General features: G+C 46.4%; 1 protein-coding gene across 1 annotated transcript in view; it reads left to right on the top strand.

The window, feature by feature from the left end:
• The first annotated feature begins 347 nt into the window (after positions 1-347).
• The window catches only part of LOC120906683 (transmembrane protein fend-like), a 66,973-nt gene continuing 51,951 nt past the window's right edge, over positions 348-15,369 (top strand). The window contains exons 1-2 of the mRNA XM_040318538.1: positions 348-616; positions 2,109-2,616. Coding sequence (XP_040174472.1) covers positions 2,374-2,616 — 243 coding nt within the window. The 5' untranslated portion in view covers positions 348-616; positions 2,109-2,373. The remainder of the gene's footprint in view (positions 617-2,108; positions 2,617-15,369) is intronic.

Here is a 15,369-nt window from a genome sequence, read left to right as displayed (position 1 = left end):
GCGACGGATTTGCTCTTCCCGACCGCTGTGGGAGCGGTCGTGAGTGAAGCAGTTTTGAGCCTGATTTTTGTTTTCGGCACTCCGGTTGTTGCTTTTCTGTGTCCTTCCCTCCCCGCGCTGCGCTTTTCGCCGACAATTTCGCCCGCAGCATACAAGCTGCGTTCCGATAACATGCTCCATCGGCGGGATAGGCTGGAACGAGAAACACAGGCACAGTGGGCGGAGAGAGGGGAAGAAGGATGGGGGCTTGTGGGCAACGGTGGGTGGCCGAAAAACTTCGGGAGCACGGCTCGCGTACACGCCGAAACCGAACGCGCCGGAAGGTGTGCGCTCAGTTCCGACCGAAAGGTTTGTTGCTCCGGACGCGTTTTCGTAAGGCCCGTTTCGTGCCCGCTTGTTGTTGCTGAGGAGCGTGGGGTGGGGTCCGCGGAAGGGTCAAAAGGCGACTTTTCTCTTACTGCCGCGACTGAACGGCCTACGCGGCCAGCACGTGCGTGTGCTCTGCAGGGTGCATTCGATGGTTGTTTTGTTGTTTTGTTTTCTTAGTGTGCGACCATATTTGCTAGTGAGTTGTGTGCATGTGTGATAGCTCATCATAGTGAAATTTAAACTGCAGGTAAATAAGTAAATAAAAAAAATCAAACAATAACCAGTTATCAAATCACATTGAACATTATTCCATTAAGTACTCACGCCCAAACTATTCTACTCCGAGACAGTTTCCCATGGTTAGTTTCGCTCGCGATGTTTGTTTGAAGAAGCGTTGTTTTTTTTTTGCTTATACAGTTTGGTTTTGTTTTGGTTCGTCCATCTCGTGGCTTTCCACGATATGAGATTAAGCGCGCGAGAGCGGGAGAGAGAGAGAGAGAGAGTGAGAAAAGGCTAAAAAGAGTACGCGACGCTAACTTTACGGCCGTGCGATAGAGAGACCCGAGCCAGCTTCATTACGGCCCTCTCATCCCAGGATGCTCACTCACCATTCCGCCACCACTCGTCGTCACTCAGGCACCGGAATTGTTTCGCTCGCGCGTCCGCCCTCACAATCAACCCGCGTCACTCACTCGCTCGCTCGTTCGGAACGTTTTGTTTTGCGAGCGTCAAACAGGCGCAACGGGGATTGGAAATCCGAGCCCAAACCCGGGCGCCCGGGTGCGGTTCAGGACTTTTTCGCAGGCAGAAATGAACCTGCGCGCGTGTGTGTGTGTGTGTGCGAGTTGCTTGATGAGTGGCTGTAGGGATTTGGGAAGCGTCCGACAAACACAACCAGCCAAAAAAACGCAATTTTGGCAACTTTGAGCAGCAAGATGGACAGTTACAAGTAAGGTACTCGGAAGGAATAATGATGCTACGCCAAAGGATTCTTCCACTTTCACACTTACACGCACCAAACATCCTGTCCCTGAGTGTGTTTGTGCCCCAAACTATGGCCCCACAACTTTTTTTTTGGGGTTTTTGCTGTTGTTGTTTTTGTTTTGGCTAAAAGCCTTCACAATCAACACTTGCCATGCTTCGCTTTTCTCTTTCATTTCATCTCTTCCCCTTCACTCGCACACATACCCAGCTTCACTGCATTGCAATGCAGGCCCCGGGGACGAGCTCCGATGAAAAATGATGCAATTAAATAATTAAGCAGCCTTTCAAAATATGTCCATTCCTTCTTCGTTCCTTCTCTCTCTCTCTCATTCTCTATCTCTTTTTCGCTCTCTCTTTCTCTCTCTTCATCCACCCTTTCAGGGGTTTGGCGAATCTGTTTGTTTGTTGCCATGTGCTTTTGTGGTTTGTTTTTGTCGCATTACGGACATTCCGAAACCTTGGCTGGTGTGACGGTGGCGGTGGGACCGCCCTCGACCTTCACCCGCCACCAACCCAGCCACACTTTCTGACCGAGGTCACGCTGCTCCCAGTTTTAAGGATGTTTTATTTTTATCTCCTGACATTGATGACACTGTCGCCGGAGTGCTCGTTTTGGGTTGCGTTTGGCTGGCCATTTCCTTGTTTGTTTGCGTTTTGTTTTTGCGCTTCATCGCGATGCGCAGTCAATTAAAATTTTCACATCACCCCTCTCACTTGCTCCGCTTTTTTTTTCTCCCCGTTATCTTCCATTCCAGTGCGAAAGAGGGGCGAATTTTCCCGACGTTCAACGAAAAACAAAAGCGGGAAAAAACAACGGACCCCAGTGCAACTAATCGACAGCTGTCGAACGAGGCGAGGAACCCGGTGGAAATGTACAGCCACAGTGCGATGTGAGCTCCAGCAAGAGGGCAAGCAGACGCACGGAACAGTAGAACAAGGAGGGGAACGGGGGGGAAAGGCTAGAAAAGTTCAAGCATACCCAACACACCGACACACACACGCCACGTTCCAGCGAAAGATATGGCGCCAGTCCGGGACACACGGTGGGCTGGGCGGCCGTTCGCGCTGACACTGCTCGCGGTGACGCTGGCCGCGGTCGGGGGGCGGGCGGTGGCGGCATCATCACTACCAACTGACAGCTACCGATTGACAGGGAGCAGCGCAGCGACAGCGTCCACAAAGGAGACGGTGTCAGCCTCAACTTCATCAACCTCAACCGACGACGCTACTATCAACCGCTGTCGCGCGGCCTGCCTGGCGAAGGTAATTATAATCTCATTAAATAATAGGGCCTGGCTGTATAGGGCCGCGCAGGTTTGCGCGTCACCACCATGAAACAAGGGGGGGGAAGGGGGGGGGGAAGCGGGAGCCTGCTAGAACACGTACACGTCTGCGCTTTGGCCTCCGGGAGGCTTTGGGCCGTTCGGGCTTTTGCGATGTCAGCTGCCCCTCGATCGCTCGCCCTTCGGGAGCTCCGGTGGACCCGGTGGTACTCGAATTGGCTATCATTAGGATGGGGCGGCAGGCATCCATCAAGCGGCAGGCGAGCGTCGGCAGTTGATGTGTCCTCCCGCTCAACTGACGCAGCCGACCGTCCTTGTCGGGGACTTACTCGAAACTTCCCCGCAAGTGAGCCTGACACTAGCCGTCGTTTGCTGCTTCGCCGTTCGTACCCTCTCGATGGGCGGGAGAGGAATGAGGAAGAAAAAAGAAGGCAAACCCAAAACCGCAAACCCAATTGGCAGCGCTGCCGATGCCTGTTTAAGGGGATCTTGGGCTATCGGGCTCGATGCACCGGTCCGGTCGATGCGTCAGCGGTCTGTCCACCCTTGTGGCAATCCCCGACGAATGCCCCGAATGCCTCGGGAGGGACGACGACGATCCATTGCCTCCCATGCGCGCCACCGGACATGATTCGCCCCGTGATTAACTAGTTTTCTGATTCAATCAAGATGCTGTCTATCATTTCGATTGTTGTTTTATCTCGTGTCGTCGTGCAGTCTCTTTCCTGCCTGCTGCCGTTCTCCGGGGGGGTGGGGGGGGGGGAGAGGGCACCTTTCGTCCCTTCACCCTTTTAGGCCGGCTCCGGCCGCTATTAGGGCGCGTTTTTGCTCCCGCCGGCGGCTGCTGGACACTGGCTTGGCGCGGCCGCTCTTCCACATTCTTTCCGGTTCTGTCTCGGGGCCCTCCGGTACACCCGGTCACAGCGGTACGCCTCAAGCATTGTTTTGATGAGTTTTCTCTGCTTTGTTGAGCCGCGGGAGGGAGTGAATAAAAAAAAACACTCACACACACACACACACACACAACCACAGTAAACTTCGAAACAAACCGTCCTTCGGAAGCCGAGCAGCCGGGGGAACACCGAACACAAATCTCTGGAGAGTTGCACTTACTGGTTCGCGAAAAAAAAAACCCCATGCGAGAGGGGCTGCCGAAAGCCCTCGCCAAACAAAGCAAAAACAACAATAACAAAAACAAGGAAAGAAAAAAAAAAGAACAAAACAAAACCCCGCCAAGGGTAAGCGAGCCAACGGCCAAACGGCTTCGCAGCACAGACGACGAACGGCAACCGCAAAACCGACAAGACCTCGAGAAAGCCACTCGTGTAGACGCATGTAGTGTGGCGGGGAGAGGGTGGGAAGTGAGGACATGCGGGATATCTTGAGCAAAAGGAGGAGGGCAAAACAAAACAAAAAAAGAAAAGAAAAAAAAGGTTCCTCTTGAGTTCCATTATTAAATTTTTCCTTCCCAACCGGTACATCATTACGATCAGATAATCAATTAAATCGCGACACTAGAAGCAATTAAGAACGCGAAGGAGATTGACAAAGCGCGCCGTCGTTGCCCCTCGGTTCGCCTGTCGGTTCGGTTTGGAAAACGTAAGACGCAGCAAAATGGCACGATGACGGGAGTCCATCACAAGTGAGGACGTTGCTTCACCGGGACGACGAACGTTGGAATGACTTTACTTCCGTTTTGATCGCTCCAATTGAGTGGAGGAGATTCCCGCTTGCAAGTCATTCGTGGCTCTGCCGCACAGTTGGAGGTTTTGGTTTACAAAGGCCCGTTTGGAAGTGGACGACGGGACGGCAATTATGGCGAGAGCGCCACTGTCCCACGCGGCGAACGAAAGGTGGGAGCAGATCAATCGCTCTGATCTTACCCCCCCTTTCTGGTTCCCGGGCTTACTATTATCTGCACAGTTTTGTGTTGAATGTGCTGCTGGAAGGTACTTCCGATCGTTGGAGCCGTTAGATGATTCACTGCACGGCGTTCAAGGTTTGGGAAATAGGGCGGCCGCCCGTACTTGGAGATGTTGGTCGTGCGTCCAAGTCCCCCAAGTGCGCAATTACTGCGGGAGCTACACAGAGTAATGCCCGTTGGACGGATGATGACATTAAACAATGAAGAGAAAACCCAACAAACAAGCTCTGGAAGACTGTTGACGACTCCGCACTACGCCAGCTACATGTGGATGCAATTAGCAGTAAATTTTAAGCCTCATATCCGTCAAAGATCTTCATTGTTAGAAGTTGCTTTGCCTTTTTGCTCGAGAAGGCAAGCATACCCAACGCATTGAAGCAGCTGTTCAGCACAGCTCTGTTCTGTGGTTGTCCCGGAACGGTAACAGACTTCGATTTACATCCCACCCGCTCCCGCTTTACTTGCTCAACCCTGAGGGAAGGTTTTTCGGCCCTCGGGGTGCGTGCCCAAGCCACGGCGGGACGGCAATGGGACCATATATTATCACCTCCAGCCCGACACCAACGACTCCATATGGTCGTCATCGCCGCCGTCTCGCGCATTACGCGATTTTTATGCTGTCCGGCCAGACCGGCAAGCAAAACAATCGCGTCCACTGTTTCGGCTGGGCGACGGGGCGAGTTCATCGGACCCTGCGCCGCTCCGAATCATCGGTGCGACGACTCATCTCAGACGGATCGGGTAAACCGGATCATCAGATTCAGATTCAGAAAAAAAAGACTCCGATGGATTGGGAAATAATTTATCATAAGCTCCAGTTTCAGCCGTGGCAGACGTTCGCCGGGCCGGGGTACGATGCGTAATTGCCGGCTAGATCTTCGGGGGCCATGCTTGGTCGCGGTACGGAAGGTGCGAATTAGATATTGTTGCAGTAATTACAATAATTAGACCCGTGTGCGACGTGTGCGGAATGTGGTTCGGACTGGCCTGGACGAGCCCGGAATGACGTCATGGTAGCGGACAAGTGGAGCAGTTTCCCAGAGCACAGTGGAACTATCTGCTGGCATCTGTTTGTCGTAAAAATGGCTAGAATACTTGATTGGTTTAGTTGTTACATTATGTTGTTTTGTATATCCTTTTGCACATTCACATTCTTTTTAATTTTATATTACATTTTCTTGTTGACTACTCCTTTCCAATTCTTCTATTCTCGTGCAGTATTGTGTTTTTTTTTTGTTTATTTGTGGATTTCATCAAATTCCTTAATTTGTGCTTTGAAATGTTATCTTTTGTTTGTCTTACTTAAATGTTGTATTTATTAGCAAATTCTTCTCTTTTCTGTTTTTATTTAACCCTTCTCAGAGCATCTTTGTGCTTCTATAGTTTCCTTTTTTTATTCCTTTGTACATCTTTTTTACTGTTTCAATCTCAATTTATCTAGTTGTTGAACCTATTTTCTCCTTTTTTCTTCTAAATACAGATTCTTTTCATTCTTGTTGTTATAATGCAAGTTAACTTCTCACTGCAACTGCATTCTCACTTCACCAAGCCCAATGTCCACTGTTTTCCTCGGCCATGCTGCTTTTGGTCGGGCACGTTGAGCCTAATGGCAGACGACAGTACGATGCGCATCCTTGACTTAACGCCCGCCCAGTGAAAAAAAAAAAAACAAGGGTGCGTCCACCGGGCGGCGGCGTCAGCTGGTGGCTGGATTAATGTTACCGTCGCCTGATGGATGGATGGATGGGCCGCACTAATGTTTCGCGTACGGAATGCGCCCTGGACAATGCGCGGCTCGCACGCTTCTCACACGCCGCGCGCAGTCTATAATTCGTCACCCTCCCTTGGCCCCTTTTGCCGCAAAAGTCCGAGGCGCACGGGGGCTCACGTTTCGCTCTTCAACTTTACCGACGGGCCAGTAACTTGACATCTTTCCGGATGCGCGTCGTTAACGTTTTGCTGCACTGAGAGCCACACCGTTGCGTGCAAGGGGCAGCGTTGCAAGGGGAGCGGGGATTAGGGGGTGTAAAAAAACCGAGAAAAAAAATTCTTCCACATCTTCGGTGGAAGCAGCGACGCGAGTACATACAGAAGGGAGCACGCGAAGGAAAGCAAAGGGCAAGATCTCGTTTTTTTTTTTGCTGTATTCTTTCGCTCCCGGAAAAGGGTTCGTGGGGGAGGGGGAGGTGGCAAGTTGCAACCGACCAGAAACAAACACACAAAACGCGATATATATTAATAACCAGCTCGGGCGGGAGCTCATAAATCACTGCCGGCCGGGGCACTGGTCCCTGTCCACCGGTACCAAGTGTGCGGGGCGACATCTTGCACACGTCGCTCGTCGGGGGGGGGGGGGAGGAGGAGGGTGTGTGTGTGCACTTGCGACCGAAACAGTAGTAATCCGAACGGACACGCCTAGGGCGCACGGTGTGTGTGTGTGTGTATAGGTACGCCGCCAGTCGGGCATTCCCGGTAGGAATTGTGCATCAAAAGAGATTATGCTCCTTTGGCGATTATGGAGAGAAGGAGCAAAAGACGATAAGGGTAATTCTGGCAGGGTAAAAGAACGTTTAGTACTAGCGGTAAAGATGCGCAATGGAAGTCAGTTTGGAGTATGGGGAAAACCTAATGTATTTATCTGTTTTAGATATTTACTATGGTGCTAATAAGCTCTTTTGTTCAACAACATTATTTTTTCATCTTTGATATGGCTTACATATTTCTTTTTCTAGATTTTAATACATATATGTTAGAGCAGCGGTTGGCAAACTTTGGGAGGCAAAGGGCCAAATTGAGTTAATGATCGAGAGCCGCGGGCGAGAAAAATGCATGTTTTTATTATTGCACTTAAATTACTACATTGGGGTAAATGTACCAATAGTGGTGCAATTTGTAGTGGTACCGATGCATTTTAATGGATTAAAAGTGTCAGGAAGGACAATTTCTGAATATTTTAACACAAAGCAATTGGAATATGTCTTATCTTCGCAATCACAACTATTTTTACCATGAAACACATCAATTTTACGAAAAAATACATATTTTTGTGACTGCTTCGTTGTACCTATAATGGTGGTATGGTTCCTATAGTCGTCGTATTGTGTTCCTATAGTGGTGGTAAACAAAGATGTTTATTTATTTATTTATTTATTATAGAGTATCGAGCCTCCATGGCCTACATACACAATTAAAACTAATGTCTTATAAACTATGTGTTCCTAAAATTAGACGTAATGCAATCTCGAATGACGCTAGTACATTTCGGTACACTAAAGGACAGGTCTACAAAATTTGAAAATAAATTAAAATTCTTGGACATTAATAACAACGGATCCCTAGCACAGAAAAGGCGATAACGAAAGTCAGTTATTAAAAATTGTCGAGTTCTTAAAGGTCTAGTAGGGACATACAAATTTACATGACTTAGCAATAGAGGTGCATCGATTCTTCCAGTTAATAGTTTGAACATAAAAATTCCTTGGGCAACCATTCTTCTCTTTTCCAAAGTTTCAAGCCCTAACAACTGACACCTCGTATGATAAGCTGGTAGCACGTCGTTATGTCTCCACGGAAGCCGCTTAATAGCTACCCGGGTAAATTTTCGCTGGATCCTCTCAAGCCTCTCAATTCTAGTGACTTGCTCCGGAAACCAAGCAACTGAAGCGTACTCAATCAAGATGCATCAAAAACGGTGTATAATATCGATGAAACTTAGTTTGGAGGCTGTTTTTGTATGAATAGCAAGGATTACTGCCATAATATTGATTTCTTGCGTAATTTGACCGAAAAAAAAAAATATAAATGTTGATGCATAAATTTTGATGATTGATGCAACTATTGACTAAAGTACTGCATCACACCTATCGTCAACCCACACCCGGAAGAGTGTGCTTGATTTAAAGTCAATTTTTCATTCATCCAAATAAGCAAATTTTTGCCTTTTTTGATAAATTACCAACAGAAAACTCATTTCTGTTTACTTATTTTAGTAAAAATAGTACGAAATGTCAAAAATATCCTCGAAAAAATCTAAGATGACGTGTTTTTATTGATTTTATAACTATGACCACTATAGGAACATGCCTGTTTGGTGTACCTATAATGGCGCTATCGTAAAAAACTTTTAAAAATACGTAAATATAGCCAAAAGGCAATGAATTTGAATAAAAAAATCATTTTATAACAATTAAGCTAAAAAACCAATAATTGCGTAGTTATGTGGTCATTTAGAAAATCAAAAAAGATATGAATTTCGTTATGAAATCCTAAGGATTTATGAATAATGTTTCACATTTTTTTCGGTCTCCAAGTAACGGAATGGCCCCATTTAACTTTTAAACCCTTGCTTAAAAGCCAGAGAACATTTCACACTATCATAAATAACTTAACTACTGTTCATTCCGGTCATTTACCGGTTCATTTAGCCGGTCTCGTAGTACAGTCGTCAACTCGTACGACTTAACAACATGCCCGTCATGGGTTCAATCTCAGAATAGACCGCGCCGCCATACGTAGGATTATGGGCAAGTAATGCCCTGTCAATTAAATTGATAACTGATTTCTGAAGAAAAAACAAAAAACTCATTAAAACAACAGGGTTTCTTTTATTTTCAATTTTGCTTTCAAATACGATCGAAAATATCTCTAAAATAGATAAAAAAGAAACCAGCTAATTTAAATGAATTTAAGGAGAATAAATAGTAGAAAAAATATTGCCGCACGAAAAATGTTTGGAGCTATTTCACCACATCTAAAACTTTGTATTGCATGTATTGCGTTGACGAAGTCAAATCCTCTCCCATCGCAGTGTCGCATGCAAAACTTTAAATAAATTTATTGCAACCAAACTTAGGTGTCTCTTATCTAAATAAAAGTGTTTGTGACAAATAAGCCTGTAGCGTCTCAAATGGACTCCGTGCGGAAGTTTATAAACGTTCGTATAAGCCAGTTTCGGCATTTAGGTCGCCAACATCTTGGCACTATTAGGCAACAATCAAAGCATCGAAAGAAAGCTCAGGTTCATTATTGAGTTTACAAAAGAAGCTAAAAATGAAGATAGAGGTACAAGTGGCTACATTACTGCGTTACGTGGGCCGGGAGATCGATGCAACCGGCCAAATAGTGCAACAGTACCTGAGAAACATGAGTAAACAGATCAGGAATTATAAATCGCATCCACTGGCTTCGCAGCGGCAAACAATCTCGTCAAAACTCAATGCGATCATTTCGAGTGAATTTCGGCAGGATTTCGATCTGAAACCCTAGTCCGCAAACTGGTCCAACATCGGTCACCTGTGGCCCAGGGAAAACTTAAATCGAATGTCTTCGTCCACCATGGCAAAAATTGTGGATAACTTACGAAAGGAAACTCGCTAAGTCTTAGATTTGTTTGTGCAAGTGAGCTTAAAAATTATCTTGATAATTAATCGTGTAATTATCTCTCTTAGTTGTTTTTCTACAGCCAGCCGAAAAAATGCATTTTTTCATCAAATGCTACGAGTTTGAACATACTAAACGGTCCGTCATTCCATCGTGCATAGTATTAAACGGTAAAGAGTACGATAGTATAAAATATTGCGCAAAAAGATCTTCAGTAATTTGTAAACGAATAGTTTCTTCCAATCTTTCGCGGGCCGGATAGAATGTTGCGGCGGGCCAGACTTTGCCGACCGCTGTTTTAGAGTATTTTTTGTCTAAACTTACTAATCTTAAATATGGTTGAACAATCAAAACCATGTTTGTCACTTATTTGCTCATCGACTTAATACTTCTTATATATGTATTTGCAAGAACGTCCTGTCTTTTTGACGTGTTTGTTTTGCTGTCTCCGGTATTACTCGTTTATTATACATTATGTCATCTCGTTTCGATTCCTTTTTAAATTTTTTGGATTTTCTAATCATTTTTGCATTAACTTTCTTATGTATCATGTAGTTATTTGATTTTACTTGTTCATTTTAATAGTTTATTATTTTCAAACTACTATTAATCTTGTTTGAGTTCTTAATAAAATGAATTGGATTGAATTCAGGCTTTGTTTCAAAGTAACAACACTTTATGGAATGTTGCGTTACATTCATCTAAAAAAACACAGCACTACTCGGTCTGCTGGAGCCTTTTCGTCGAGTGAAATGGTAGATCAAACTACCGTGCGTGCCGTGTGTGCGCACCCGTGCAACCGTGACTAAGCCGGATCGCTTGCGCTGTTCAGCCGCTCCCGGCCAGTATCGGATGAGGTGTCGCACGCCGCCACACGCATCGGGCGACAGCTAAAGTTGCTGCGCTCGTGTCTGTAACCTGAAGCCAGTGCAACGGGCTCTAGCTTACGGAGAATCGTCCCGGCCGGCTAGATTCGCCCGGCCACACGCACTAAGTCCGGAAACTAGCAAAGACAACGAACCTACCCTCTGTCACACACATACACACATCAGTACAATGACCTCCCTGGTCGGTAATGTTCGAGTAGATCTTTCCGTGAGCAGGGGTGCAGAATCGGTGCAAAAGATGCGTCGACGTGACGCGATGACACTGATTAGATTATGCGAGAAAATATTGCAGAACGGTCTCGCTGCTTCCTCCCGCTTCTCTCCACTATCTCTCTCTCTCTCGCTCTTTTTTTCTATATCTCTTTTTCTCCTTTGCTCTTTAAATGTCCCAAAATGCCGCAGCACAAACGCTTACATGAAAGAGCCCGACCCCGGTTACTGGCAGCAAGTCACCCGCGGTTGGGTGATGCTGCCTGCTCCATTCACCGTACTCCCCCCATCCGTGCACACAATTTCATGCTTCGGTACGGTTCAATGGTGCGGCTTAAGTCAAAGAAACGCTCACCCATCAGGCCGCCACAGTCCGCCGTCGGGAGCGGGAAAAGGGGGACCAAACACGGGGGCGTTGAAAAATCAAAGCGAACGAAATCGAACAAAGCGCTTCCGGAAGAGGTGATTGAAATTGGTTTGTTTGAAGCATCGCAGCATGTAGCGTGGAATGCGAAATGGAAGCGCAGCTCGGCAGCCCCGAACCGTGAAGAGAGCGCGGACGCAAACGCGAAAAGAATCCGGGGAAAGGATTTTCCCACCACTCCTTTCCGCACCAGGTACGAGAGTGAAGGTATGAGAGTGAAGCAATAAAATTATTATTTCAAATGAAATTAATTTTGAGCTCGTTCCGCTTCCGCCCGTACGCCGTATCTTTCTCGGCACTCAGATTTCCACAAATCAAAGCACACAACCTGGTGTGTGTGTGTGTGTGTGTGTGTGTGTGTGTGTGTGTGTGTGTGTGTGTGTGTGTGTGTGTGTGTGTGTGTGTGTGTGTGTGTGTGTGTGTGTGTGTGTGTGTGTGTGTGTGTGTGTGTGTGTGTGTGTGTGTGTGTGTGTGTGTGTGTGTGTGTGTGTGTGTGTGTGTGTGTGTGTGTGTGTGTGTGTGTGTGTGTGTGTGTGTGTGTGTGTGTGTGTGTGTGTGTGTGCTTAGTGTACAGGAAGGGCCAGCCACATGCCGTGCGGGAAATTCCGATACACGCGCAGCGTACCTTCAAACCGTAACTTTAAACAGCAAAACAAAAACAAAAAAAAAAAACGCACGCGATCGAACGGCTTCATTTGCCACGAAAATCGTTTTCCCGCACCCTCCAAGATGTTGTTTGTTTCGTTCGTTTGTTTGTTTGTTTGGTTAGGATGCCCCTTGCTTTGCTGCTGAGCTTGCTTTACCCCAGCATTTCATTTTCCTTCCTGCCTGCCGCTGGGGGAGCTAGAACAAATCACCCCGAACGGGTTGGAAAAGCCGCTTTCCTCTAGCAGTTGCAGGAATTAAAAAAAAAAAGAAACCATCAACACAGACGCTAAATTGTTATCGCCAAAATTTGGTGCATGAAAATTTGGTTGGTTGCCTTTTCGAATGAAAAAGAGAGAGAGAGCGCGCGAAAAAACGAAAAAAAAAACAAAACAAACACAGCAGCCCAAAATGGACGAACGTAGCAGCGGGAAAGTATGAAAAACTTTTACCACCGCGCGCGTAAACCAGCGGTTTTGGGTTCAGAATTGCTCTGTCAAAAGTTGGTGGGATTAAAAGGGAATTTTGTCAAAAGTAAAGAGCGCTGGGGGGGGGCAAAAACACTTTACGCTTAAAACTGTTTAAAATCAGTTTTCATTCGCTTTTGAGGGATGGAAAATCCCACCAAACTTAATGAAATAAATATCGATTTCATCCGTGGCAAGTGAATATTTTCCATCACATATAAATTGCAAAACTCGTTCGCGAACTTGATACACTATCAAATGCTATTTTATTAATAAAGACTCTTTCACACGCACTAGCTCATTAATTTAAATAATTTTCCTTTGCTCGGTTCATGCCCACATTCATCAAACGAGGCAATGAAAATTATGTTCAATTTTCCCACCACCCATCATTTCCATTTTCATTCGCCCAGTTCGACACTCATAAACTCATGGTGGTTGAAAAAAAAAACAGTGATTTTAATGATCGAGCTTCCCCATGAAAGCATCCCTTTGCAATGCTATCTTTCGGGGGCGATTGATGCATTACTTCGTTGTAGAGTTGCTGCTTTGTTGTGTTGTTTTGTTGTGCATTGCGTATCATACAAGTTGTGAATGATTGTAATGAAATATTGTGCTTTCATGTGGGTTCTGGTGTTGTTCTCGTGCACACATGGAAGTGGGAGTTTTTTTTTTAAAATAATTATTATTGTATCGAGATTATCAATCATTCCATCGAGCTCCATTTGCTGACAGTAATGTGATATTTGAATAACATTATTATGGCAATACTCAAAAGGATAACCAGTAAAAAAACGTGTCAGAATTATTGCGAAATTACTAGCACCGTTTTCAAAGCAATTATTGCTTGGGAAACAAATGCCCGGGAAAATGGACACACACACAAGAAGAGAGAAGCACATCAAACCACGCTTGGCGGAACAAATCACAAGCGTAAGGATCGAGCTGAGGCTTGTGCAGCAGCAGCAGCAGCAGGTGGCCAGTATTAAGATCTCAGGCCCTGGGCGAAAGAACACACGACGCGGTGGCTCCATTTCCTGCGCTCGTCATGCATGCCGATTTCTCACGCGATTAGCAGGGACCGATACATTCATTAACACTCCGCCGCATCGGTTCCGGTGGCTGAAGCGCGTAGCGTCGATCGTTTCGTAGGGCCATTGTTTTTTTTTGTTTTTGCTTTTCGCTCTTCCGTTTTTCACTGTCACCGTAACGATTGAAAAAAGGGGTATGGCTTACATTAAAAAAAAAAAGCCAACCATCATGGGACATAATTGGAGCAAAAGGCTTAATAGTAATAAGAAACGAACAGTATACAAAAAGAGTTCAGAGCAGCGAACGAAATAGAACGCGTCACGTGGTAAAAGTGGTGAAGAAATAGAGAGAGAAAAAATAATGGGAGCACAAACGGGGTCGCGAGACACGTTTAGCATTTGAAGCTCCAAAGTGAGAGGAAGAAGAAGCGACAAAGGCGCAACGCCTCTGGACGTCCCCGGGTGGCCCCGGGTCGGCTCTCCCGCGATCACGGGTTCCCGGCTGCGCAAAAGGGGAGCGAGTTTTATGATCAATTATAATTATCTGATTAAGCCTACTTACGCCCAGGGGCGTGATCTACGTGCCTTCGTGCCTTCGGGCGGATTGCGCCCGCGAGATAGCAGGGTTCGACAATCGCAGGCCCTTGGTAACGTTAGACGAAGTTGTCAGTGAGCTGTTATCGGGGCTCATATGCAGCTCCACTGGAGCTCTCAGAAGTAAGAACTTTGCAAAACTGTCTTGTGTGGTATTGAGGAAAAGCGAAAATCCAAGGTCCAAGAATTTCTTCTCCACAATCGATTTTAGTGTGGAATTGGAATGGAGTTTAATGAAGATAGATGTGTGTAGGCATTATTTATAGCTGATGCAAGGTTTTTTGTGTTGCGATAATTCCGAAGAAGGACTCTAATTCCTAAGCGAAATACCTGTATATATCGACAGTGAATAACAATTCTGGGACGTATTTACCCGCTAAACACTGCGAGACTCTAGAGTAGTATCTCCTGCAAGGAAGCTGTCGGGATTACGAGACCTCCAGCGAGCTCTCGAACTGCTCGAATTTGTTTTGCAGAGCATTCAGCATTTCGATAGCATTTCTCCTGCAAAAGTGAATGCTCCAAAAACTTGAAAACCCCTGGATCACCCGGCAACGATCCCGGCCCCCGGGAGGGGAAGAGGCCCCAGACGTACACGACGATGACAATGGCGGGGATTCGAATTTGTTACGCTGTCGCGGCACGACGTGACCGACGGGCTTCGGTGCGCTTTCACTCGTACTCGCGCACACGATAATCCCCGCGGTCCCGGGAGCCGACTTCTTCATTACTCAAACAGCGTGAAGTTGTTAAGCCCGGCCGTCCCGTACCTCCACCGCCAGCTGCCAGCTTATCTAGCGGGCCCTACCACCTACCCCAGGGCCAACTTGACGGAATTCTTCTTCCATCCACGGGGGTTTTCCTGTTTTCTCCAGTGTTCCCGTTTGAACCGATTCCCCGTTTGTGGCGGCCGTTTCGAAGGGCTTAGAACATACGGGGGCTGCTCGTCCAGTCCGTTTTGGTATGTTTATTTTACTTGTTTCCGATTAAGTGTGAAAGCATGCTCACGAACATCGCGGGAATAGCTTCAGATTGTGGCTGAACAGGAGGTGGAACAAAATTCGATAGCGCTTTCGAACCTACTGCAACATAATTCTAACGAAAGTAGCAAAAATGTTTCATTATTTAATCGTTTTTTTTTTTGTAAATTAGATTTTGAAACTCTAACAAAT

Source organism: Anopheles arabiensis, chromosome X, assembly GCF_016920715.1.
Source record: "Anopheles arabiensis isolate DONGOLA chromosome X, AaraD3, whole genome shotgun sequence".
In the NCBI taxonomy this organism is placed as follows: Eukaryota; Metazoa; Arthropoda; class Insecta; order Diptera; family Culicidae; genus Anopheles; species Anopheles arabiensis.
This window is presented reverse-complemented; position numbering and strand designations above follow the sequence as displayed.